Genomic DNA, 23850 nt, shown 5'->3' with positions numbered 1-23850 from the left:
ATTGAAATGTTAATAGAATTGCTTAAGATCATAAGTCACTAATAGAACAAATTGGTAAATTTCAATACAGCACGTTTTAAAACTAAATATTTAAAATGATTTCCCACTACTTACCTCTCATGATATCAGTTCATGGTTGTTACTCTCTCTTCTGGGAAAGCCAATGATATAACACACACCCAAAGCAGAGAAAGAATTGTGATGCTCCACGCTGCTTTAGGTATGAGATCCAACTCTTGCAGGAGAACACAGAACCCTAAACTCTGGTTTTAGCAGGTAAAAAGCCTCCTCCCACTTACTTAAAATGTATCTGTAATTTTGCTATTGTAAAGATTACAAATAGAATCTGTTAATTTGGAATCTTAAGCAATTTTTACTCATTTCAGTTTCTGTAAAGTTATATTAGGTTTAATAGCTGTAAACACTAACAACATATTTAGTGGAGAAGACAAAGATGATTCACCTTTTCAAGAAATAAAATTTGATTCCTAACCTAAAACAAAGTTGGTTACCTTTTTCCCTTTTAACTGCCTGTCTCAAAAAAAAAAATTAAATGCCTATCTCCCCAAAAATAAATTACTGGCAATACACAGAGTCCTAGGGAAATGCTGCAATTTTACTATGGCTCCAATTGCAGAATTCTCCCAGGAGTTTTTAATATATATATGACAAATCTATAAAACTATGAGGCTACAGCATCAGACAAGTGGGGATTAAGTATTTTTGGAGAGGTAAATATATTACAAACACACACCTGACTCAACAGATCATAAAACCAAATGTTTTAAAAGTCTGTTCTCTAAGGTTCTCTTTGATGCAACGTAATCCAATTCCTGCATTTCTAAATGTTTAATATTATTTTTAAAACAGCCCCCTATCTTTCTACAGACAGAAGAAAAAAGCGTAACCAATTGGGTTCTAGGGTAGGAGCCGTTTTGGAGTTTTGCCCCCTCCCAGCCCACGTCCAAAAAAGGCAGACCATCTTCTTTTGTCTTCCCCACCAAATTTGTTTTTAAGTATTGTCAATGCTGCTTACAATTGGGTACATGTTATATACACAAACCTTTAAAGTATTTAGATTTGATAACATCCCTATACTTGCACTACAATGTATGCAGGAACAAATACTTCTGGTGTTATTTAACCTAAGGTTTCAGCTGCTATTGAGTCTCCTCAAACTGTAGCTGAATATCACATACACTGTTCACCTAGCAACGTATTGTCCCAGGCATTGTGTATTATATATTTTCTATATAATAATGGCCAGAAGAGATTTAAATTGAAGAGATTTAAATTTTGAACATACATGCAGTGTTTTAATCTGTCACCCACATGCTTTGTTCCTCTATTCTGGAAAAACAAACACTTGCAAAAATAAGATCTTGGTCTAGCCTGTGGATCACATTTGAATAATCTGTCTAACGATCATCCTTAAATGGTATGGAATAGATGGCAACTCTGGCTATTTCTCATGATGTTTACACAGGGAAGTAGGCTTGGCATGTCAGTTAAGATTCTCATGTCACAACACAAAATTGAACTATTCAGCAGAACATCGAATGCAAATTCCCCCCTGCAGCATTATCTCATGCGTCATCAATTACTGCCATGCCTAAATCTAGCATCATGCCAGCACAATAAGACAATAGGTACTGTATGCAGTGTTCACTGGACCAGAAGAACAGAAAAAAAAGGGGAAAGGAAACCCTACAGAAATTAAAAAAGGCAGACCGTGCAATACAAACCAGATCATGGCTGCTTAGCTAATATGGGCCAACTGCTGCGGAAGAAAAATGTCGAACACCCCAAGTTGTGTAAATTTCTGTAAACATCTAAACACGCACACAGACACAGACACACACACACCCCACACTAACCTACATAGGAATGCAAATATATATTGATCCTTTGCTAACACTGCAGTTTACAAAGTGCACACTAAAATGATGAAACTTCATAGTTAAATTTAAGTTTCTTTGGGTTAAATGCTATCTGAAAAGAGCTAATTTTTAATAAAAATCTAGCTTAGATCAGACCACCAGTAAGGTTCCCTTTATTTTTCCATCATGTTTCATGCCACTGAGACTATTAATGAATATTTACATCTAAGCACTATTGTTAAATGCTGGACCTCCTAGAGAAATTTAGACAGCATAAGAAGAAATGTTACTGTACATCTGAGACTAGCACGTGATACTTTGCAAAGACGATGTTAAAAGATTCAGAAGAAGCTTAAAAGAAAAGCTACCCAAAAGTCTATCTTTTCCTACTCTGCAGTTCATCAGCAACTGTTTTACCTAAAAGTAAAATGACATTCTCAAAAGAGCTACACAGGAATGTTGTTTTATGTGAAATATAATTTTATGGGACAAGTTTAACATATCAATTACAATTCAGTTCTCCTCATTGCTACAGTAGTTCTAGCATTTACTGAGCTGTTATACACACTAGTTGATCACTATGTAAGCTAAAAGGATCAAAATACATTTTATTCCTGTTTCATTAGGTTGACAAAAATAAGCTAACTTCTCAACAAAATGTATCAATAATTAGCAAACTAACTTCCCATAAACAATTTTATAATTTCAAATAGGTTTTCAAATATCAAGCTGAACTATTTTTTCAGTAACCTAGATTATAAAAAGTTCTACTTAAAGCCTACGGCCACAGAACATTAACGAAGGACATGCAACTATATTAGAAAAGAATACCCCTAAACTGCTATTTCCACACAATTTGCACCAAATTTAATTGCATTCACATCAAGACCCATCCGATCACTGTCTAATTTGCTGGTGGGCTGAGGATGATGATGATATCTGTATCTTACCGATTCTATTGGCTTGTCTAGAGATGCCTGTTCTATCTCCAAGTGCCCTTCTTCATACTGATCAAAGTGATTACCCTGCAAAAGAAGAATGTGTCTGTTATTTTACTAATGGTAATCAAGACATTTCCCCAACCTATGCAATTTCCATTCTTATCATACACCTTGTGCCCCAAACTTATTGTACATTATATAGATTACACTGCAAAAGAAATTAACTCAATAAGATGCAGATAATTAGGACATAAATTAGGACATAGAAATGACAGACAGATGTAATCCTAGCTATGCTAGACTGATGACCTTCAGAAACTAGGAAAGTCTCAGAATGCCAGACACCACATGCTACTTTCAGTAAAGAAAGTGAAAAAGCTCATCAAACACTGGGCTCGAGGAAATAGCTTAGGATAAAAATCACAGTAAAATTAAAATGACTCTCATATACAACTCATACAGTCCACATAGGCCAGAGATGAGTGCATCACTGAAAGCCACAGCTGGATCAATCTCAGCAAACACAAAAAGTTACAAACATTGTTTCAAATAGAAAATGTGAGCAGAAAACCATCTCCAATATTTGACAATGAGTCACGTCAGAAACCTGACGCTGGTCCTGGTCAAAAGGCTGCTGTTAGAAATTCAGCGATCAGTTATGGTCAAGGCAAGAATTTGCTCTCTCAAGTAAACCACTAGATTAAAGCCATCTCTCTTCCCTTGTGGATCCAACGGCCAGCGTACCTGCCCTTGATGACATCAGGGTCGAATTGCTACAATGTACCTGGAGGGCTACCAAAGACTACAGATAGATCAGAATGACAGCTCAATTACCAGAAAGGCTTCTCTGCCTACCTACCGTTTCCTCCTCTGCGCTGCCTGCCAAGATACAGATAAAGTGTAACATTTTGATTATACAGTGATATAGCCTTTGTGAAATCTAGCCAATTGCAAAAGAACTTCCCTGCCAATCTGAGGCCCTCCAACTATATTTGCCTATCATTAAAAAAGTTCCTCCCCTGCAACTGTGTGAAAGGCCCCTGAGAGCACAGGAAACACTATGCAGAGTTGTGTCAAATGCACCAATCAAACCATATGAAAAAAAAAATAAGTACCTTGAGCTCAACTGCAATAACCCCCTCCCCCCGTTACCTACGAGGGATATAAAAAGTAATTTAAAAATGTAACCACCAGGAACCCCAGCAGTTACACGGGCTGCAGAGCTTTATACTGCAGAGCCTGCTGCGTAAAGTCCCCAGGAGTTTCTATGCAATCACAGAAGGGATCTTGAGAGGCCATCAAGTCCAATCCCCTGCCCTCCCGGCAGGGCCCAGCACCATCTGATCATCCCTGATCGATGTCTGTCTAACATGCTCTAAAATAAAACGAATGAGGCTGGCTCCCCAAGACTACCCCTGCTGGGCCCGCTCCCGAAGAGCCAGTATGTAACCTGCACAGGTAAGTGGGGGGCAGTGGGGGGCAGTTCTGACTGCGGTGCACCACCCATCAGGGTTCTACATGTGGGCCATGAGACATTTTGTTTACCATTGCCCACACCTAGGCTGGACAGACTGTGCTGGTATCACTATAGTGACATTCAGGTGAGGCACCTGCGGACTGCATACAACACTGACAGAGCCGTGTGCGCCCTCTGCATCCAATTAAGCACTGCTAGTTTAAGTGGCACACCTCGCAAACCCTAGGTACCCAAGTGCAGTTATGCCAGGAGACCACCTGGGTTACAACAATCTTGCAGCTCACGGAAATGGAGGTGGCCCACTCATGCATTGCACACTGCTGCCTTAGATATTATGGTGCTTTTGGAGCATGGAGTTAAGAGTAGAAGTAGCTCTGAGTTGGCTGAATATCCTTGGTAGTGACTTCAAGAGGAGGGGAAAATCAACCTCTTGAAGGGTTTTGGAAATAATCAGATTAACATGGCACATTAAACTGGCATATTTTATATTTCTGTTTTTTACTTTATCTAGGATCAGTCACAAATATTGTAGCATGAAATCTGTAATTAAAGTACACATTTAATATACTGTAAACAATTTATACACATGCAGAATAACTGACATTTATGGCAACCTGATTTTAAAAACATTAAACTGACCACAGTTTATGTGGACTCAAGTTGCACCAAAGGAAGCTCTTCTATTTCACAGTGCCAATTCATTATCTCTGATTAAATTTCACTGTAAATGAAAATCACAAAATAAAGGCTGTGTATGAACACAAAGTTACTCCACTCATAGCAACCAACTGGACCAAATACCAAACTTCCTCTTATAAAGATCATTCACCTGAAAATCTAGACACACATTATGGCTCCATTAAAGCAATCATCAACTACAATGGCTCTAGGATTCCACACCTAGAGTTAAACCTTCCTGCAGATGAAATGTCCTACATGCAACTCCTTCTGATCTCTTCTACTGTTTGGCATTTTAATAGACTCGGTTTTTAAGGGCAGAAGGTACCGACTACATATTGGGGGCACAGAATCTCACCTACCCACTCATGCATTATGCTTCTAACCTCTCGTTGAATTACTGAAGTCCTCAAACCATGAGTAAAAGACTTCAATTACCAGAGAACCCACCATTTACTCGAGCTCAAGCCTGCTAGTGACTAAGTGTAAAATCCCATGTACTTAGTTAACTGGTTAAATGTTTAACCAGTTAACCAATTAAATGGGGCTCAGGCATGCCACGAAAGGGGCTGCTCTTGGTGTGTCCAGGCCAGACCTACTGTGTACAAGGGCTGCTCCATCCAGGCTGGAGCACCCTGCCCACGGCGGACCCCATGGGGCTGGAGCAGTTGCCTGCCCTCAGCAAGTGGGTGCTTGCTCCAGCCCTGCCTGTTGACCATAACCGGTAAGCATCACTCAGTAAAGAGTGATGCTTACCAGTTAACCATTCACATCTCTACTAGTGACCTGTGCGCCATGGTGCAGAAGAAAATGAAAAACTCTTACCATCTCTGCCAATCTGTACGAAGGGAAAATTCCTTCCCAACATCAAATATCAGTAGACCACTGGTGGGATTAGGTTTTCCAATGCACACCACTTTGCAGTTATCAACACAGAGTTTCAGCTGCCATTCTCTTCTCACACAGTTTAAAGAGATCTCTTTGTAACTCTTCAGAGTCAGCTTTTGATTTAACTATTTGAGTAATTCTGCATGGTCTGTAAATTTTGCCACCTCACTGTTTAGCCATTTTCCAGATTATCTGTAACTACGTTGAACAGTACTGATCCAGTCCAGATCATTGAGGGACCTTGCTACTGATTTCTCTCCATTGTGAGAGTTGACAATTTATTCCTACCCTTTGTTTCCTACATTTTAACCAATTATTGATCCATGACAAGCTCACACAATACTTGTTTTGCTTAAGAGCCTTTCATGTGGGATCTTGTCAAAGGCAGGGATGTTGATGGGTTACCAGCGTCCGGGAGCAGCGCAAGGTGGGGGGGGGGGGCTGCGCCAGTCCAGCTGTGCCCCCTACCCATGGGATCCCGTTTAACCAGTTAACTGATTAAAAGGGATTTTATATCTCTAGTCAAAGGCTTTCTGAAAATCCAAGTACACTGGTTCAATAGCCACTGGATTATTCTCACTCAGCATTTGACACCCTCAGAGAATTCTAAGAGATTGGGGAGGCATGATTTCCCTTAACAAAATCCTCTCTCAGCATGTTCTCTTCAAGTGTTCATCACATTATTCAAGCGTCAGATATTTCTGTTCTTTTCTCTCATTTCAATCAGTGTGCACAATACTGATATTAGGCTTACTGAAGCCTTTATAAAAAACTGGCTTTACATTAGCTATCCTGGATTAATCTTGCAGAAAGGCCGATTTAAGCAACAGGTTACATACCACAGTTAACAGTTCTGCAATTTCCTAGGAGTTCCTTCAGGACTTTTGGGAGAATATCATCTGTCCTGGTGATTTATTACTGCTTAATTCATCAATTTGTTCCAAAACTCTCTCTATTGACACCTCAATCCAGGATTGTTCCTCACATTTGTCTCCTAAAAAGAACGGCTTGGATGTGAAGGAGATCCCTACACCTACTGCTCTCAGACCTGTTCAACATAATATTTAAGCACATACTCAGTTTTAGCACAAAACCTCTGTGGGTCTAGACACTAATATGATCGGATTTAAACCACCAATTTTAATCAAAATTAAATCAGTGAGGAAACTGTGATTTTAAATCTATTTTTATTAGTTAATTTCTTAAAAAGATGTTAATTCTCATTCCATGTTGGTAACCATTAAAATGCAGATTTGTAACTAAATATAGGTGTTACAGTTGTACTTCTTTCTGACAGAAAGATATGCTATGCCTCTGCACTCTATTTTAACAGTTCCATAGCCTACCATCCATTTATTCGGATTCTTGTGATCTTTGATACATTTCTTATTTACTAGATTTAAAAAAAATTACTTGTGACTCACATTAAAGTTAATTTGAGTGGAAATTCAAATTAAATTAAAAATATACAAACACCAATTTATAATCTATTATTGAAATAATCCTACCTTAAATGTGCTAGACCAAGTTCAGGGCCAGGGCAGGAGTAAGCCTGCATTAACTCCATTGCTCCTTCCCTAGGGGGGCTGTCTGGCCTCTCCCATCCTAAGTCCCAAGGCTGCCAGGTCCACATTGGTTGAGGGTGGGGCTTGAGCAATCCACCTCTAGCTCCCAAGGCTCTTATCCACTGAGCCACTCACCCACCCTCCCTACATTTTGGGCCCCCCAAAAAACCAGTTGTTTTTGGTCACCATGTGCTTCAAGATGTAAAAAATAGTTGCTCTCATCTAATTTTTTGTGTAGATTGAAAAAGCAACAAAGTTTGTTTTCCACTTTTATCTCTAGTTGGTTTCTTCCCTCTGAATGAAATAACCACTGACATTAACAACAAATGGTCTGGTAGCACTTTATAGACTAACAAAAAATGTAGATGGTACCATAAGCTTTCCCACTGGGCTGTGCCCATGAAAGCTCATGGTACCATCTACATGTTTTGTTAGTCTATAAAATGCGAGCAGACCATTTGTTGCTTTTTCCTGTACAGACTAACTTGGCCACCCCATGAAGCCACTGAAATTAACTAACTGAATAAACTGACATGAAGAAAATATTTTCTCTGCACCTGCTGAAGTAGCCACCACTGTCAAAACCTGGTTTAGCACTTCGAACTCTAGTTTTGGGTGTTTAGCCAGTGACTTCTAGCAGTTCAGTGGTTGACTTTCTTTGAAATCTGGCAGAAAATATGTACTGCTTAATATTGTTTTTATTTTCATTTAGATTATTATAATCTTAGGCCTTAATATAGGCTATCAATTTCACATTTAATTTTAAATAGGCTTAACTTCTATTTAATTGATAGTTTATAAAATTGATAATTATTTTTATTGTTGATTTTTATCCATATTTACCCTTATTGGTTTTTGGTGATTATGTCCTATGCATGTGCACAAGGTACTTTGCTGAATGGGGCCTTACTTTGAGTCTCTTCACAGGACCTGAAGTGAGAACTAGGGATGTTAAAATGTGTTTGTGTAAACATGTAGCCACTGATATTTTCAAGCAGATGCATGTTTACATGCGGGGGGGCGGGGGTAGGAGCCGGTGCTCCTCAGGCCTCCCTCCTCCCACACCCCACTGCTGCTTCTGTGGGGAGGCAGCAGTCAGGGGGCAACTCTGTGGAAACCAGCTCCCCACGCACACCAGCTCCTGCCTCCCCTCTCCCACCCACTGACTCTGATATAGTCCCCTTGACAAAGCCTTGGCTGGGATGATTTAGTTGGGATTGAGCTAGATGACCTCCTGAGGTTCTCTTCCAAACCCTAGGATTCTATGTGAAGTTTAACCGGTAAGCCTCACCCTTAGTGGTGGGCCCAGGCAACCTGGCTGCTGCAGCCCCTGCCTGCAGTGTGTGTGTGTGTGTGTGGGGGGGGGGGGGTATCACAAGCAAGAGCTGCTCTGGCCAGCTGGAGCCCTGCCTGCCTGCGGCTGGGAGGGGAAGAGTGTTCCAGCCCTGCGGCAGGGTTCTCCCATTTGTCTCCCTTTAATAGGCTAACCGATTTTACATCCCTAATTGGAAACTACTGAGAATGGCAACAATACTTCAAGGAATATCATCCATAAAAGAGACTTAAAAAACTGGGACTGTTCATCTGAGAAAAGAGTTGACTAAGCTGGAATATAACAGAGGTCTATAAACTTGGAAAATCCATCGACTAGTCGACTGGTTGATTAAACTAAATGTAACATCCCTACTAGAGACTGGGTAACAGGAGATGGATCTGTCTGTACTCTTCTTTTCCTCTAAAGCACTTGGCACTGGCTACTATCAGAAGACTTGATACTTGGCTAGAACCACCACTGGTCTGATACAGTACAGCCACAGTTAAGTTCTTAATGCAAAGCTGGATGAACCACCTTGTGCTGAGCTGGTATCACAGCCGTAACTGATGTTCTACAAATTGCAATGACTTGTCTTCACAGTAATCAGAAGAAAAACCTTTCCCTGCAAAAAACAAACCAATCCTCACTACGCTCATCATTACTATTTCCTAAATTGCACTAGCAACGAACATATAATTGACACTCTATAAATCCGCTACAGAGGAACAAAATGGCAAGAAATGCTGATGGCCTTGGTGAACATGGCTCCTTCCGAACAATTCCCTCCAGACGCTGACCTAGAACAAAAGCACTGGATTCTTAATCGAGTGGCAGATGGGATGGGCAAAGCCTGGTGGCAACATAACCAAGCAGAAGCTGAGCACCTAGGCAAACACACCGGTGCTGCTTGATGCAGTACTCCAGGGCTGGGCAATACTTTTTGGTGGGGGGGCCACTCCAAGATTTTGATAAGTGGTCAAGGGCCACACTTTTCTGAGGAGCGGGTGCAGGGTCTAGGATGGACACACAGGGTAGGGGACTGGGATCTGAGAGGCTGGGTTAAGAATGGGGTTGTGACCTGGGGCAAGGGGATGCAGAGAGCTTAGATGGTGACCTGGGGTGTGGGAGGGGCAGGGACGCCAGAGGCAGGCTCTGGCTGGGAGGCGTTTACCTAAGCATCTTCCAGCCTGCAGCACCCTCAAGGCAGGCTGGGCTCCCTGCCTGCTGCAGCCCCAGACTGCTTGAAAATACAGGCTGTGCCCTCTTGCCCCCCTTGTCTTCCACGCCAATCTCTCAGCTCCAATTGGCTGGGTGGTCGGTGGGCCGGATCTGGCCTCTAGGCCATATTTTGCGCAGCCCTGTAGTACTCCCTTGCAACACCCTGTACTCCTCAGAAACGACTGCAGAAAGCAACAGGGATTACCTGCTGTTGTGAAGCAGTAAGCTAAGATAATGTTGCTAGACAACGTATGCACTAGGGATGTTAAAAAGCAGTTAATTAGGTAACTGTTAAAATCTTAGTGGTTACACGGTGCGGGCTCTGCAGCATAAAGCTTATACTGCAGAGTGCGCAGCGCAGCTGGCTTCCCGGGAGCAGGGCCGGCAACTAGTGCGCACTAGGAGCTGCATCCAGCTTCTGGCCCCACTCTTGGCAAGGCAGCTGCGCTGCAGGCTCTGCGTATAAGATTTATAAGGCAGAGCTCACAGCATGGGGCAACAGCTGGTGATAACTGGAAGCCAGCTCCTATCTGCTGGCCTCACTCCCAGGGAGCCATCTGCTGCCCCGAGCTGCTGCCTCTGCTCCCAGGAAATCGTGCCCCGCACAGAAGCAGTGTAGGGTGACAGCCGGCTCCACGGGAGCCCGAGTGTAACCATTACAGTAACAGATAAGCCAATGCTTATCACAACCATTTAAACAGTTACGCTGTTACTTCCCTAATAAGCCTATACAGGCTGTTCTCACTGTAAGTCCAAGATACATTCCAAAAATACTTGGACTTATAGAGAAATAACTTAAAGTGGGGAATTTTTTTCCCCGTGGCCGACTTTCATTTATGCAAATTGGGAGGGGGGGTTGGTGCAATTTAAGAGTGGGGAATGGGAGGATTTATAACGCATCAGTTCCTAAGGCATCAATGACTTTAGTGTAGAACAGATGTATACCAGGGCAACTTATAGAGGGGGTGCCCTGTATATGGAAAATTAGTGCCCACTGAAAGAGCAAGTACTATTTTTGTAACATAGGTAAAGCCAAAATTTATTGTGCCAGTTCTGCAGATATTTCATGTGTCTACTGCTGCTGCCTAATGTCTCCATCTAGCACCTTAACTCTGCATGTAGAGCATCTGTGGGGCTCCAGCCCAAAAGATTTCACTCTAGTTCACTCTGCACATAGCGCATCAGTGAAGATGGAATGTGTATGAGTTTTTGTAGCAAGCCTCTAACGAGCACTAGTGAGCATTGGCAAATCACATTTTTGAGAGGCCTGTGCTACACTACAAGGTTATGTCGAACTAAGCTGTATTAGGTTGATTTTATAATGAATATGTCTATCCCCCCAGACCTCTTCTGCAGACCTTAAGGGCTTTTAAAATCAACTTCTGTAGTCCACCTTGAGGAGTTGCACGAAATTTGACCTTCTGGGGTCAAATCTGGGGCACTGCAGGACACAGCACTATTCAAATTGGCATTTTTGGACACCAGGAGATGTGCCACAGTACCCCAATGTGATGGCTGTGGCCAGCACTCCCAACTCTGATGCATTCCCAGATACACAGGAAAACCCTGGGGACATTTGAATTTAATTTTCAGTTTGGTAAGAGTGGCAAGCAGGCCATAAATGCCCAGGGTCTCAAATGAGCTTCAGCATGGAGCCTGCAGGAGAGCCTGGACCTGATTGCTGGGTGGGGAATGGAAGCTGTGCAAACAGGACTCTGAACCAGCACACAAAATGCTGATATCTATGCCATATTGCACTAGGCAGTGTGGAAAAAGGATACAGCAGGAACACTCAGCAGTGATGTGTGAAAATAAGGGTGCTCAGACAGAAGACAAAAAAGAGGCAACAGTTGCCCCAGGTCGGCTGGAACTGAGCCACAGACATGCTGTTTCTATGAGCAGCGGCATGGGATTGGGGGGGGGAAGGGGCGACACCCAATCAGCACCCCAGAGCCATCTATGGATACCTCCCAAGCAACTCTTCAGGCAGCCTCAGACAACGAGGACATTGTAGATGAAGAAAAGAAAGAGCAGAATGCTCAGCAGGCAAGCAGAAGATCGATTTTCACAGATAGTCAGGAGCTTTGCCTAATTCTGGAGCCAATCCCTTTAAGGATGTTAAGTATCAATTAATCGATAGGGCACCTCCGCCTTTGAAGTGTAGCAACAGCCCCAGCTGACCCCAGGCTCCATGCAGCGCTGCCGCTTTGAAACGAGCGGACAGGTGGGACCAAATACTTATGCAGCTATAGGAGAACGACCAGTGACTGCAAAACTTTGAAGTTCATGGAAATGTGTAAGGCCGCTTCCATGGGTCTCAAAAAAGTCTCATCTTCCCATAATCTCCTACATTTAGTTTCCCTTTGAGCTTTCGGAATGGTGCTTAGGCGAGGAGCAATGGAGTGTCCTCAAGAGACTGACAAAGAGCAACCATTTTAAAAAGATCCAATAGAAGGGGCCAAAAGATTTCACTCTAGTTCAGAAGGAAAACTGACAGCCAAGGCCTGTGGGTCCAGGAAGGCAACATTGCGGGTTTCCTTCAAAGTGAATTTTCATGTGTGTGTGTTGTCGGGTTCGTTTTCATTTAAACAAATATTTGCACTCTGGTCAACTGCTATCACATCTCACCCAAGTGAAAACTACAAATGAATAACTGCAGCTGACAGCTAGATATCACAGAACAATGGAAACGTCAGGTTGGAAGAAACCTCAAGATTCCATCAAATCCAGTCCCCTGTGCTGAGATTAGGGATGTTAGCATGTAGCTGTTTACATAATTAACCAATAAGCCTGGGCTCATGGGTAAATCCTAATGACTACATGTACCCCATGCCATGCAGCCTATCTCAGAAGCAGCGGAGAGCGGGGGGAGCCAGTGCCCAGAGAGAGCTGGCTTTTAAGCCAGCTCCCGCACAGCTGCCTGCCCACTCCCCACTGCCGCCCTCAGAAGCAGCAGCAAGGCGGGGGGGAGGGGTAAAGGGGCAGGTGGGAGCCAGCTTAAAAGCCAGCTCCCCATGATCACAGGCTCCCGTGGAGCTGCCTCCCCCACCCCACACTGCTGCCTCTGATAGAGAGGAAGTAGCGTGGTAGTAAGGTGGGCAGGCGGGAGCCGATACAAGCAGGAAGCCAGATTTGAAGCTGGGTCCCTGCGAGTACAGGCTCTCCAGAGCCACCAGTGGCTCTCACCCCCCCCCCCCCGGCACAAACACCAGCTCCCGCCTGTCCCCGGCCCCCGCATATAAACGTGTAACCGCTGAAAAATTCAGCAGTTACACATTTACCAAAAAATACATTTGCTAACATCCCTAGCGGAGGCAGATCTAAGTAAACCCAGGCAATCCCTGACAAGCATTTGGCTAGCCTGTCCTTGAACACCTCCAGTGATGGGGGTTTATCATAGAATCAGAGAATACTAGGACTGGAAGGGACCTCGAGAGGTCATCGAGTCCAGTCCCCTGCCCACATGGCAGGACCAAGTACTGACTAGACCATCCCTGATAGCCATTTATCTAACCTACTCTGTGGAATCTCCATCTCTGGAGCTATTTAAATCTCCCTAGGCAATTTATTCCAGTGTTTAACTATCCTGACAGTTAGGAACTTTTTCCTAATGTCCAACCTAAACCTCCCTCGCTGCAGTTTAAGCCCATTGCTTCTTCTATCCTCAGAGGCCAAGATGAACAAGTTTTCCCCCTCTTCTTCATGACACCCTTTTAGATACCTGAAAACTGCTATCATGTCCCCCCTCAATCTTCTCTTTTCTAAACTAAACAAACCCAGTTCTTTCACCTTCCCTCATAGGTCATGTTCTCTAGACCTTTAATCATTCTTGTTGCTCTTCTCTGGAACCTCTCCAATTTCTCCACATCTTTCTTGACACGAAACTGGACACAATACTCCAACTGAGGCCTAACCAGCACAGAGTAGAGCAGAAGAATGAATTCTCGTGTCTTGCTCACATCACAACACACCTGTTATGGCTCCTCCCTTGCATGCCTAGTCCAGAGGGTACCCTCATAGCTAGGGATGTAATAGTGTAGTTGATTAACCAAGAAGCAAAAGCTTATCGGTTAATGCTATAGACTAAACGCACTTCCCCCCCGCCCACCACACTACCCTCCTCCTCTACACTTTTTAGTAGACTGGCCAGCAGCCTGGCTCAGTCCCCAGCTTGCGCCAGGTCTGGGATCTACCCCTACTGCAGCTCTGCATTTAAAGCGTGTTAGGAGCCAGGCGGGCAGGCAACCCAGCTCAGTTCTGGCTCAAGCCAGGTCCAGGAGCTCACCCCTCCCCTCCCCCACGGACAGGGAGAACCATTCAAATGCATCTGAAGGCCATTAACAGGACCCTTTCAGTCATTTTTCTGAAGACTAAACACACCCATCTGTTTTACATTTCTCACAGGCCAGATTTCTTACGCTTTTTATCATTTTTACTGCTCACCTCCAGATTCTCTCCAATTTGTCTGCAACCTTCCTAAAGCGAAGCAGCCAGAACTTGTCACAGCAATGGAGAACACGGGCTTATAATGGAAAGCATTTTATATTCACTGTGGTCCTCTACAAGCTCTATTATATGTGAAGCCCCCGTAAAAGTTTTGGAATGATTTATACATACGGAAGATGGCTAAAACTAGTCAATCATAATTAGTCAGCTCTATATGACAGACACACCAGAATCACAAACTACTGGTTTTACAATTTAATCACAACATCCAGATGATTTGTTAAGTGCAAGCTGTTTAAAATGACTGCCTGCAAACTCAAGGAGTTTTATGCCATTCCTACAAGCTAAATAGGGTTATGATAATGGATGTGGGAAGTGGTATTGGTGTTTCAGAAATGTCACATCTAGAGAAGCATGAAATGATTAACAAAGAAAACAAGATTTAGAAGAGGGTTTTCTGGAACACTCATCTAGTCAGACTAATAGAGATTACTCTGTTTAATTTTTGTTTTTAAAATCTATGAAGGCAAATATATCCAATCCATTACCTACATTAGCACTGTTCTCAATATTTTAAGAAGCCAAATTACTTCTATTGTGATATAGAAAAACAAAATACAAAGACGGCTCTGTGAAAATACCATTGGGACCTGGAAATATTTTGTTAAAACTTAATACTTAGTCCTTCCATGAATACAGGGGACTCGACTAGATCTCTGGAGATCCCTTCCAGTCCTATAATTCTGTGATAAACAGAAAAAGTCTGAGAAGAGGAAAGAAAAAATGTTGATGCGTTAACCCTGCGTTACTGCGATATTTGTTACCCAAGACCCTGCTTCTCCCACTCAAAGGGTCCTGGAAAGCAATCTTTAGAAACACAACCCTTCTGACATCTATCAGTAGATGCTCTGCATACTCAGCTTCTCAACAGAATATTTCCCCTTCCTCCCAGTAACCCCCTTCGTGTTCCTCTGGTCACCTCTTTCCCTCTCTCACTCTCTCAATAACTGGCTGTGATTTCCAGCCAACAGGAGTCTCATAAGACTTTCAAGCCTTGACAGTATTTCTCACATGGATAGTAAGGGTGTTAAGTATCGACTGACTAATCGAATAGTCAATTAATTTTTGCATCGACCATTCGATTAGTCGATAGGGGGGCTCTGCCTCTGAAGCAGAGCAACAGCAGTAGGGCTGTTGCTACACTTCAAAGGCGAAACCTCTGCATGGAGCCCAGTGTCTCCAGCTGATCTGGGGCTCCATGAGGCGCTGCCATTTTGAAACACAGTGGGAAGCCTGATGCCGGGCTCCCTGCAGCATTTGAAAGCGGCAGCACCATGTGGAGCCCAGGGTCTGGCCCAGGCTTCAAGCTTTGAAATACTCCCTCTTTTTGAGGCAGCGGGGAAAGCGGGGGGGGGGGGGGGGGGGGGAGCGACTAGTCGACTATCCTGTCAACTATCCAATAAGCATTTGCTTGTCATCTAGTTCCAGTGTTTCTCAACCTTTTTTTTTATAAACTACCCCTTTAAAAAAAATTATAAGTACCCCGAGTACCTACAGTTTTCAGACACACATTTTTTCTACCGTTGTGACACATTTGTTTAAACAACTTAATCGTAGCCAGGCAGATAATGAAATTTTTGGTTGTAAAAAGTACAAAAATAATAAAGCGCTGTAAAATTTAAAACAAAAATTCAGTTCTCCAAATTTCAGTTGTGTTGATGTCCCCTCCCCGCCGACTTCTCTCAAATACTCGAGGGTACTCGTACTGCTGGTTGAGTAACACTCCAGTCGACTAGTCCTTCACCTCCCTAATGGATACTGTTCAGGTTACTTGCTTGCAAAGCCCTGTGAAGATGAAGAGCACTAAAAGAATTATTCATTTTAAATCTTTTTTAGTCCAACCTCAGGGAGAAAAAGTTTCCACAAAAAAAATTCCACTTATGAGAAAAGAACGTGGCTTAAAAAATAATCAAGCTTTCTGGTCAAATTCCTGCCTAATGTTCTATAAGCAATCTTCAGAGTGAATTCCTACCTTGGTGCCATCTTGCAAAATTGACATGTGAATATCACTGAAATCTACACTATCTGTTTAAGCAGCTTGCGCTGGCCTTTCAGAAAGCGGACTACAAGTGATATTCCCAGATGTGGGAATTTCCCCTCCATCTCACCCACTTAATGAGATGAAAAACACTTTCAGTTCCAAGTTTCCTACTTAACACAGGCACACACAATTCTCCTCACCCCCAATCTGCCCAGGGTGGCAGGAGCAGTGCATAAGTAAAGGCAGCAATGATGCACAAAGTCTATTATGAAGAGATATTAATGAATAGTAGGGATGGTAAAAAGTGGGGTTTTTTTTAAAACAAACGTAAATTTCAGCAGTTAGAGGTTTACACATGGCGGGAGGTGGCTCTTGTGGAGCCGCCTGCCCTCCCTGCTCTCACCGATGAACCTGTTACATGTTTAAACGGTTACACTTTCACATCCCTAATGAATAGAACTTCCACCTAGCCAGGAACTGTTGCTCTTCACTCTGCTTCCAGAGCTTGATGGTGTTACACGTACCAGGGAGTTCTAGGGCATATGTGATTACCTCCTTTCAAGGAGCAAGCAGATCTGTTGAATAACTTGTGTACAGTCTCTCTGGCTAGCGATGTAAGAACAAAGGAAATTGTTGTACAGGAGCACACAGCATTACACAGCCTGCAATTCGGGAGTAAAAAAGGTAGATAACACAGGGAAATTCAATTCACTAAAAATTTCTGCATATGTAAAGCTCTGATGTTGAATAATTTCTGGTGATATGGAAGCATGCTTTGTACTATTGTATTTGGACATATACAGTATCTTCCATGCAAAGAGTGATTCACAGCTGCTAATTAAACCCCTGAACCACCTTTTACTGGAGTGATATACAAATCCAAGTACAAGAAATATTTTTCAGATATAATTACTGCAACAGAGTTGGGCATTCACATGGCTGTCAGCCATAAAATCCTTTTAAGGCACTACCAAGAGGAAGCCAAGTTAGCTAAAACTACCATACGCTTAAATTAAAAAAAAAAAATCAGTGTTGAATGGAGTAAGAGATTGCACCACAGTGGAGGTACATCTTATTGTGACTTTCAGATACAACCACAAAACCCAGCTGGTCAATAGCCCAATCTAAAATAATACCCTTGAACCAAAAACAAAGCAGCTTTAGGGAGAAAAAAAGCAAATCTTTACACAAAATTTTCACTGTTTATAGGACAGTTTTCAAACTTATATTGGTGATCTCTTTCACATGGCAAGCCTCAGAGTGCAACACCCCGCAGGCACTGTCTCCCCACCCCTCGTGGCCTGAGGCAGCAAGGGGGGGAAGGAGTGCAAGCAGTCATTTGAATTAACCGAGGCTTATTGGTTAATTGTTTAAACAACTATATACTAACACCTCCATGCATCCTGTACATTCACACATGCAGGCCCTAGCAGTAGCAGTAAAAAAGAGCATGTTTAAAATCATTTCAATTAAGTCTCAAATGAGTTTTCTTCACTCAGTGCACAGTCAACCTCAGGAACTCCTTGCCAGAGGATGCAGTGAAGGCTAGGACTTTAACAGGGATCAAAAAAGAGCTCGAGTGAGTCATGGAGGTTAGGTCCATCAATGGCTATTAGCCAGGCTGGATAGGAATGTGTCCCTAGCTGCTGTTTTTCTGGAAATGGGTGACAGGGGAAGGATCACTTGAGGATTGCCTGTTGTGTTCCCTCCCTCTGGGGCATCTGGTATTGGCCACTGTTGGCTGACAGGATACTGGGCTAGATGGACCGTTGGTCTGACCCAGTCTGGCCATTCTTGTGTGAATCAGTGTTAGTCAACACCTGCCAAAACAACAAGGAATCCTGTGGCACTTAGAGACTGAAGTGCTACAGGTCCCCTTGATGTTTCAATTAAGAGGTCCTAAGACACAGGGTTTGCACGGTTGAGGTTTGGAGGCTGCACTGCCCTTACACGGGTAACCCAGTGCCCATAACCGGACAATTTCCAACTCCTGTAAAAGGCAGTGGAAGAGGCTGTCACTGGCAAGAATGGGTTTCCTTTTTGCCATCTCCCTGGAGTTGCCCAGATAAGCCTGTTTTGCTGACACTCTTACAGCAGCTTTCTGATTGGAAGGCTTTCTTGCACAATCTAGGGGGCATGCGAACTTCCACACCATCTCCATTCTGAGTTAGGAGGCAGGGTCTCTTCCCATCCCATCCTCCTGGCAGCCATCTTTCAGAAGGAAGTATGGTCTAAGGCAGTAGCTCCCAACCTTTTTTATACTGGGGACCGGCAAAGCCATTCACAAATGGAAGACCAGTGACATTTTATTTGCATATTTTAGGTAAATAATGAACATGCAAATAAAGTATTCCCAGCCTGCAAAAAGCCTCAGCCCCTGGAGCCCACCAGTGCCAGCCCTAACCCCTAAAGCCCTCCACCACTCACCAGCACCAGCCACTGACTCCAGAGACCCCTGTACCCAACACGCTCAGTGCCAGCCTCCCACCCTGCCCCCAGTGTCAGTTCCCATAATCCCCCCAGAACCCTCCCCAGTGCCAGCCTCAGTCTCCCATATTAGCCCCACCCCCAGTCCCCCACACTCCAGCACTCCCCAATGTCAGCCTCCTCCCTCTTGGAACCCCCCAGCAGTAGGCCCATCCCCTGCACTGCCTCCTAGATGCCAGGTGAGTGCTGCTGCCCAGGTCACAGCTGCTCTAAGGCTGTCGTGTTGGGCTTTGCATGGCCCTCCAGCCATGAAGCAAAGCGCTCTTCCACAACCGGGAAGAGATCCCACCTCTGCCCAGTGCCAGTTGGCTGAGAGGTGGGGCAGGACACACCTCTCCCAACAACTGTGGCAGGCGCTGTTACCCCAGTCCTGGCCCGAAGAGCCATGGTAGCTCACAGCAGCAAGCAGTCTGTGGCCCGGCAGCTGGGAACTGCTGGTCTAAGGGATAAAAGTAAGGGAACGGGTATTCCTAAATTTTAGTCAAACCTTCCACAGATTATCTCTGTATCCTTGGCAAAGTCATTTAACTTGGAGCACCATCTCCCAGTTTCTGAAATTAGTAATATTTTGGCTCCATTATCCTTATCCGTCCCCTCTGTTTCATTTCTTGTTTTTTGGCACATTGCACAGTTTTATATCTTATCGTGGGGCCTGCAGCTTTTGCAGAGTTTTCCATGCTAGACTACAAAATACAGACATTACATACTATGAAACATTTTGTGTAGAAATGCAAAAATCAGAATGTAGCCATCTTGGAATTATTTAAATTTCACAATATTCTGAAAAGCTTCTCAGACAGTAGCGTGGGGCAGGGAGCCAGCTCCCCATGGACTCCCATGGGGTGTAAACATTCAACTGCTGAAAATTTCAGCGGTTACACATTTACAAAAATAAACACATTTTCACATCCCTAGGAGAAACAAGCTTTTATATGATGCAATTACCTTGAACACTAAAGATGAGTGCAACTGAGAAACTGTAAACACAACCAAATGTCTTAATATGAAGCTGATATTCCCAGAGGGATATGATTAGAATTAACTACAAGTTGAACCTCTCTAGTCCAGCAATATTCATGGTCCGGCATGATTTTAGTTAGTGAGATGTCCAGTTATGGGTGTGCCAAGTTTCCCGCAGTCCCATAAAGTTTGTTTCTAGTCACCAGTCCTGGCTCTCAGAGTTCTGTGCTATTTAGCTCTCAATTACCACTAAATGACTTCTTAGAGCCCTGTAAGCAGTGGGAGCGGTGGTAATGATGCTAGACAATACTGACTTCCCGTTCAGCAAATTCTCTAGTACAGCACCTGTCAGGTCCCGAGGATGCTGGACTAGAAAAGTTCAACCTGTACTAGGAATCCAGATTCCTGGGCTTTATTTCCCCCTTTGCCACCAATTCAGTGTGACCTTGGCTTTTATCTCATTCCCCTCCCTCCATCAATATAATTTTCTTTTATAGCTGTCCACTTTCGTAGTCTCCATTTTTTGTCATCTCCAGAGACCATACTCTTCCCAAAGGCAATTGATATCCACCCACGCCCACTGAGAGGGAAAACTTTTCCTTCAGCAATTTGTAATTTTTGGGAGAGGCTAGGGAAAAAAGTTCTACTTCAATATAACAACACCACTTTATTTTTTAAGATGCAGCAAAAGTGGCTGGAGCTAGAAACCTAGCATTAATGTAGTCCTCATTAAAGAACAAAGACTTTTCTTAGCTTTGTAGGAACATAACATTTATATTCAATAGTGATCTGAGCATGATTAGCTGATTTTAGCTGAGGACTAATGGAGATCCGCATCCTTTTCAACAGGACATTTTGCCAGTATAACCAGGGAAATGAAGCAGTAAGGAATGTATAAAAATACTCCCTTCACAGGAAAGAAAGAAAATTGCAAGCACAGAAAAAAAAATGTAGAATCCCTAAGTCTGAGCTAGGGATGTAATAGTGTAGTCGATTAAACGATTGACCGATAAGCAGGTGTTTTATCAGTTAATGCTATCGGCTACACGCAGTCCCTCCCTCCTCCCCTCCATGTTGTTCAAGTAAATTTTTTTAGCAGGCTGGCTCATAGGCTAGCTCAGTCCAGACTCAGGCCGGGTCCTGGCAGCAATCCCCGCTGCTGTTCTGCATTATTATGGGACCCAGGAGCCAGCACGTGGGCAGGCTGCCTCAGTACCGGCTCGTGCCAGGTCCCAGCCAACTAATCCTGCTGCAGTAGTTGCTGGGACTGAGCTGGCCTTCTCACGTGCCAGCTCTTGATGTGCTTCTAGTTCAGAGCCACATCAGGGGTAGTTGCAGGAACCCAACTAGAGCAGAGACTGAGCACTTGAAATGCAAACACATACCGATTAATCGTGTAGTCGACAAAATTTTGTCAACTACACAATTAACAAAATACACACGTAACATCCCAAGTTTGAGCAATTTTTTTGGCTGAATTTTGCAATTTTTCATGACCTACACTGTTTTCAACTAAAAAGCCTCCTTGAATGGCAGAAATCAATCCCACCAAGAAATGAACTAGAAAGTCTAATTGGATCATTTATATATAAAGTATTTTTTAAATTGAGGAAAAACAAGGAAATTATGCAAAAAGTCTATGTTAAGGCAGCATTTAAAGCACATGGTTAAAATTCACAAAGCAAAGTCAAGTCACTACATTTGCACAATTTATTTCCCATTCTTATGGTTTCTAGCTAAAAACACATGTTTTATGTAGTAAAACATACATTGTATGACTGAATTACTAGCAGTCCTGTGGCACCTTAGTGACACATTTTTCTTAGTCATTAAGATCATCTCAGCTGAAGAAGTGGGCTTTGCTCACAAGGGCTCATGATACTATATTTGTTAGTCTCCAAGGTGCCACAGGACTAGGTTGTTTTTAAAGTTACAAAAGACTAACACGGCTACTCCTCAAACTGAAATTACTAGTGTATTTCCTGTTTTTTTAATGTGTAATCTGAATGCATTAAGTAGATTTGTGTGGGTTTTGATTGGTCATCTTCAGGCTTAGATGAAAGGCAGTAGTATATAGGTACAAAACATTTCAAGAACCTTCAGTCAACATAAAGATGATCTCATAAGTAAAAGTTAATTAATATATGCCCTCTAATTGACATTGACTTAATAACTGTGTTTTACAATAAAATAGAATCTATCATGCTTCGGCTAGGTAACATGAATTGTCATGCCCTGTAAAACAATAATGCCAATTCCGTTTTTAAATTGATCTTTATTTAAAGTGAATTTTTTAATACAGTTTGAACACCCGGTAGCAAGTGTTAATTTTATGGAAAGAATGAATCAATTTTTATACAAGAATAAAGTATGCACTTTCCCAGTAAGGCAGGGTCTTTAGCACATGCAGCAGACAGCTGGAGAAACATGGATGGTCTTTTTGTTTTCCCCATATAGAAGTGTAAATACCATTCTGTAGGGAAGCAGGAAACTAGCTCAGAACTGGACAAGAACGCGAGATAACCCAGTCAGGAAACTGAAAAGTCTCTCATTAGAAACCCTGATCTGTTGTAGCATTCATCAAGAACAACAGAATCAAAATGATCAAAGAAGAAAGCCAGTGTAGACACATACTGATTTGTTGTTTTTTGAAGGAGAAACCAAGATGAATACATTTCTGAAAAACTTCACTGTCAATATTTAAGTCTTCTTTTCATGGATATTTACCCCTTTGAGTTGTTTCTGTTTCTGCTTGCTACATTCTTTTAAAAAATTCTCAATACTCTTACTCTTGGAATTGGGGCATTTTAAATACGAAGACATAAATTATCTTCCTCCCCTCTGTAATGCTAGGTTTCTGAAGTTCCACTTTACTAAACCCAAGCAAAATGCAGGGCTATGGAGCACTTTAAAGACTAACAAGATGGTTTATTAGGTGATGAGCACAATTAAAAAAAATGAACACGCATGAGAAGGACCAATCACATTGCAGAACAGAAGGGGGGTGCATTTTTTTAATTGTACCCTTTGGTATATCTGGCTGTGACTACTTTCTTCCACTATTGATCTGAGGAAGTGGGTCTGGCCCACGGAAGCTCCTCACCCAATAAACCATCTCGTTAGTCTGCACAGCGCTGCATCGCCCTGCGTTTTGCTCCAGCTGCCCCAGACGAACCGCTTTACCGACCCGCACTCCCCCAGCCCGCCGGGACGAGGCCACTGGCCGTGCGGGCGGGAGGCGGGCTGCGAGCTCGGTCAGTCCCCGCTTACACTTGTGCCACGAGCCCGCGGCCGGGGCTCCCCGGCGAAAGGCCGCGCGGCGGGGCCGGGGCTGTGACCAGGCCGAGGGTTTCCAGCCACCGTCCCCGCCCGCGGGCCGGATGAGGAGCCCCCGGGCCCGGCCCAGCCCGGCAGCGCAGGCCGCGGAGGCCGCGACCCCCCCGGGGAACAGGACCGGGGGGGCTCCCCGCGGGGGGGGTTACCTGGAAGTCCCTGTCCTCGTTGAAGCGGGAGAACCTGTCCGCCATTTTCTGCTGCCGTCTCCGCCGCAGCCGCCCCCGCCGGCCTCGGCCTCTCAGCGCCGCCCGCCCGCGGGAGCGCGCCTCGTCATGCCGCGGGAGCGCGCCGCGCGGCCCCGCCCGCCTCCGCCCGCGCGCAGGCGCACTGGCCTCAGAGCGGTTGCGCCCGGGATTGGGGGAGGCGCGTGAGCGCGGGGCGGGGGAATAGAGAGGGGGGAGGGGCGGGAGGTAGGGGAGCCTGAAGGCCGAGGGGGAGGTGCAGGAGGGATCAGAGGGGTATGGGGGGGAGGATAGATGGGGGAGGAGCACAGGCTGGGGGGCACGGAGGGCATGGGGTGGGGAGAAGCTGAGGGGGGAGGGGCATGGGGGGAGAAGCTGAGGGGGGAGGGGCATGGGGTTGGGAGGAAGCTGAAGGGGGAGGGACATGGGGGGAGAA

General features: G+C 44.1%; 1 protein-coding gene across 5 annotated transcripts in view; it reads right to left on the bottom strand.

Annotated features, from left to right (window-relative positions):
• GPATCH8 (G-patch domain containing 8) overlaps window positions 1–23533 on the bottom strand; it is a 97757-nt gene extending 74224 nt beyond the window's left edge. For 2 of the 5 annotated variants that reach the window (XM_075911257.2, XM_075911256.2), the window contains exons 1-2: window positions 23379–23432; window positions 2831–2905 (exon numbers count right to left, since the gene is read on the bottom strand). Coding sequence is in view for 2 of the 5 variants with exons in the window: in XM_075911255.2 (XP_075767370.2) it covers window positions 2831–2905; window positions 23379–23423 (120 nt within the window). In the remaining 3 variants the exon portion in view is untranslated. Of the gene's footprint in view, window positions 1–2830; window positions 2906–23378 lie in introns of those variants that run through there. The other 3 variants (XM_075911255.2, XM_075911254.2, XM_075911258.2) reach the window with 3 other exon arrangements.
• Window positions 23534–23850: the final 317 nt, after the last annotated feature.

Source organism: Pelodiscus sinensis, chromosome 29 (genome assembly GCF_052426305.1).
Source record: "Pelodiscus sinensis isolate ZL-2025 chromosome 29, ASM5242630v1, whole genome shotgun sequence".
Taxonomy (NCBI): domain Eukaryota; kingdom Metazoa; phylum Chordata; order Testudines; family Trionychidae; genus Pelodiscus; species Pelodiscus sinensis.
The sequence above is the reverse complement of the archived record's forward strand: the minus strand, read 5'-3'. Positions and strand labels throughout refer to the sequence as shown.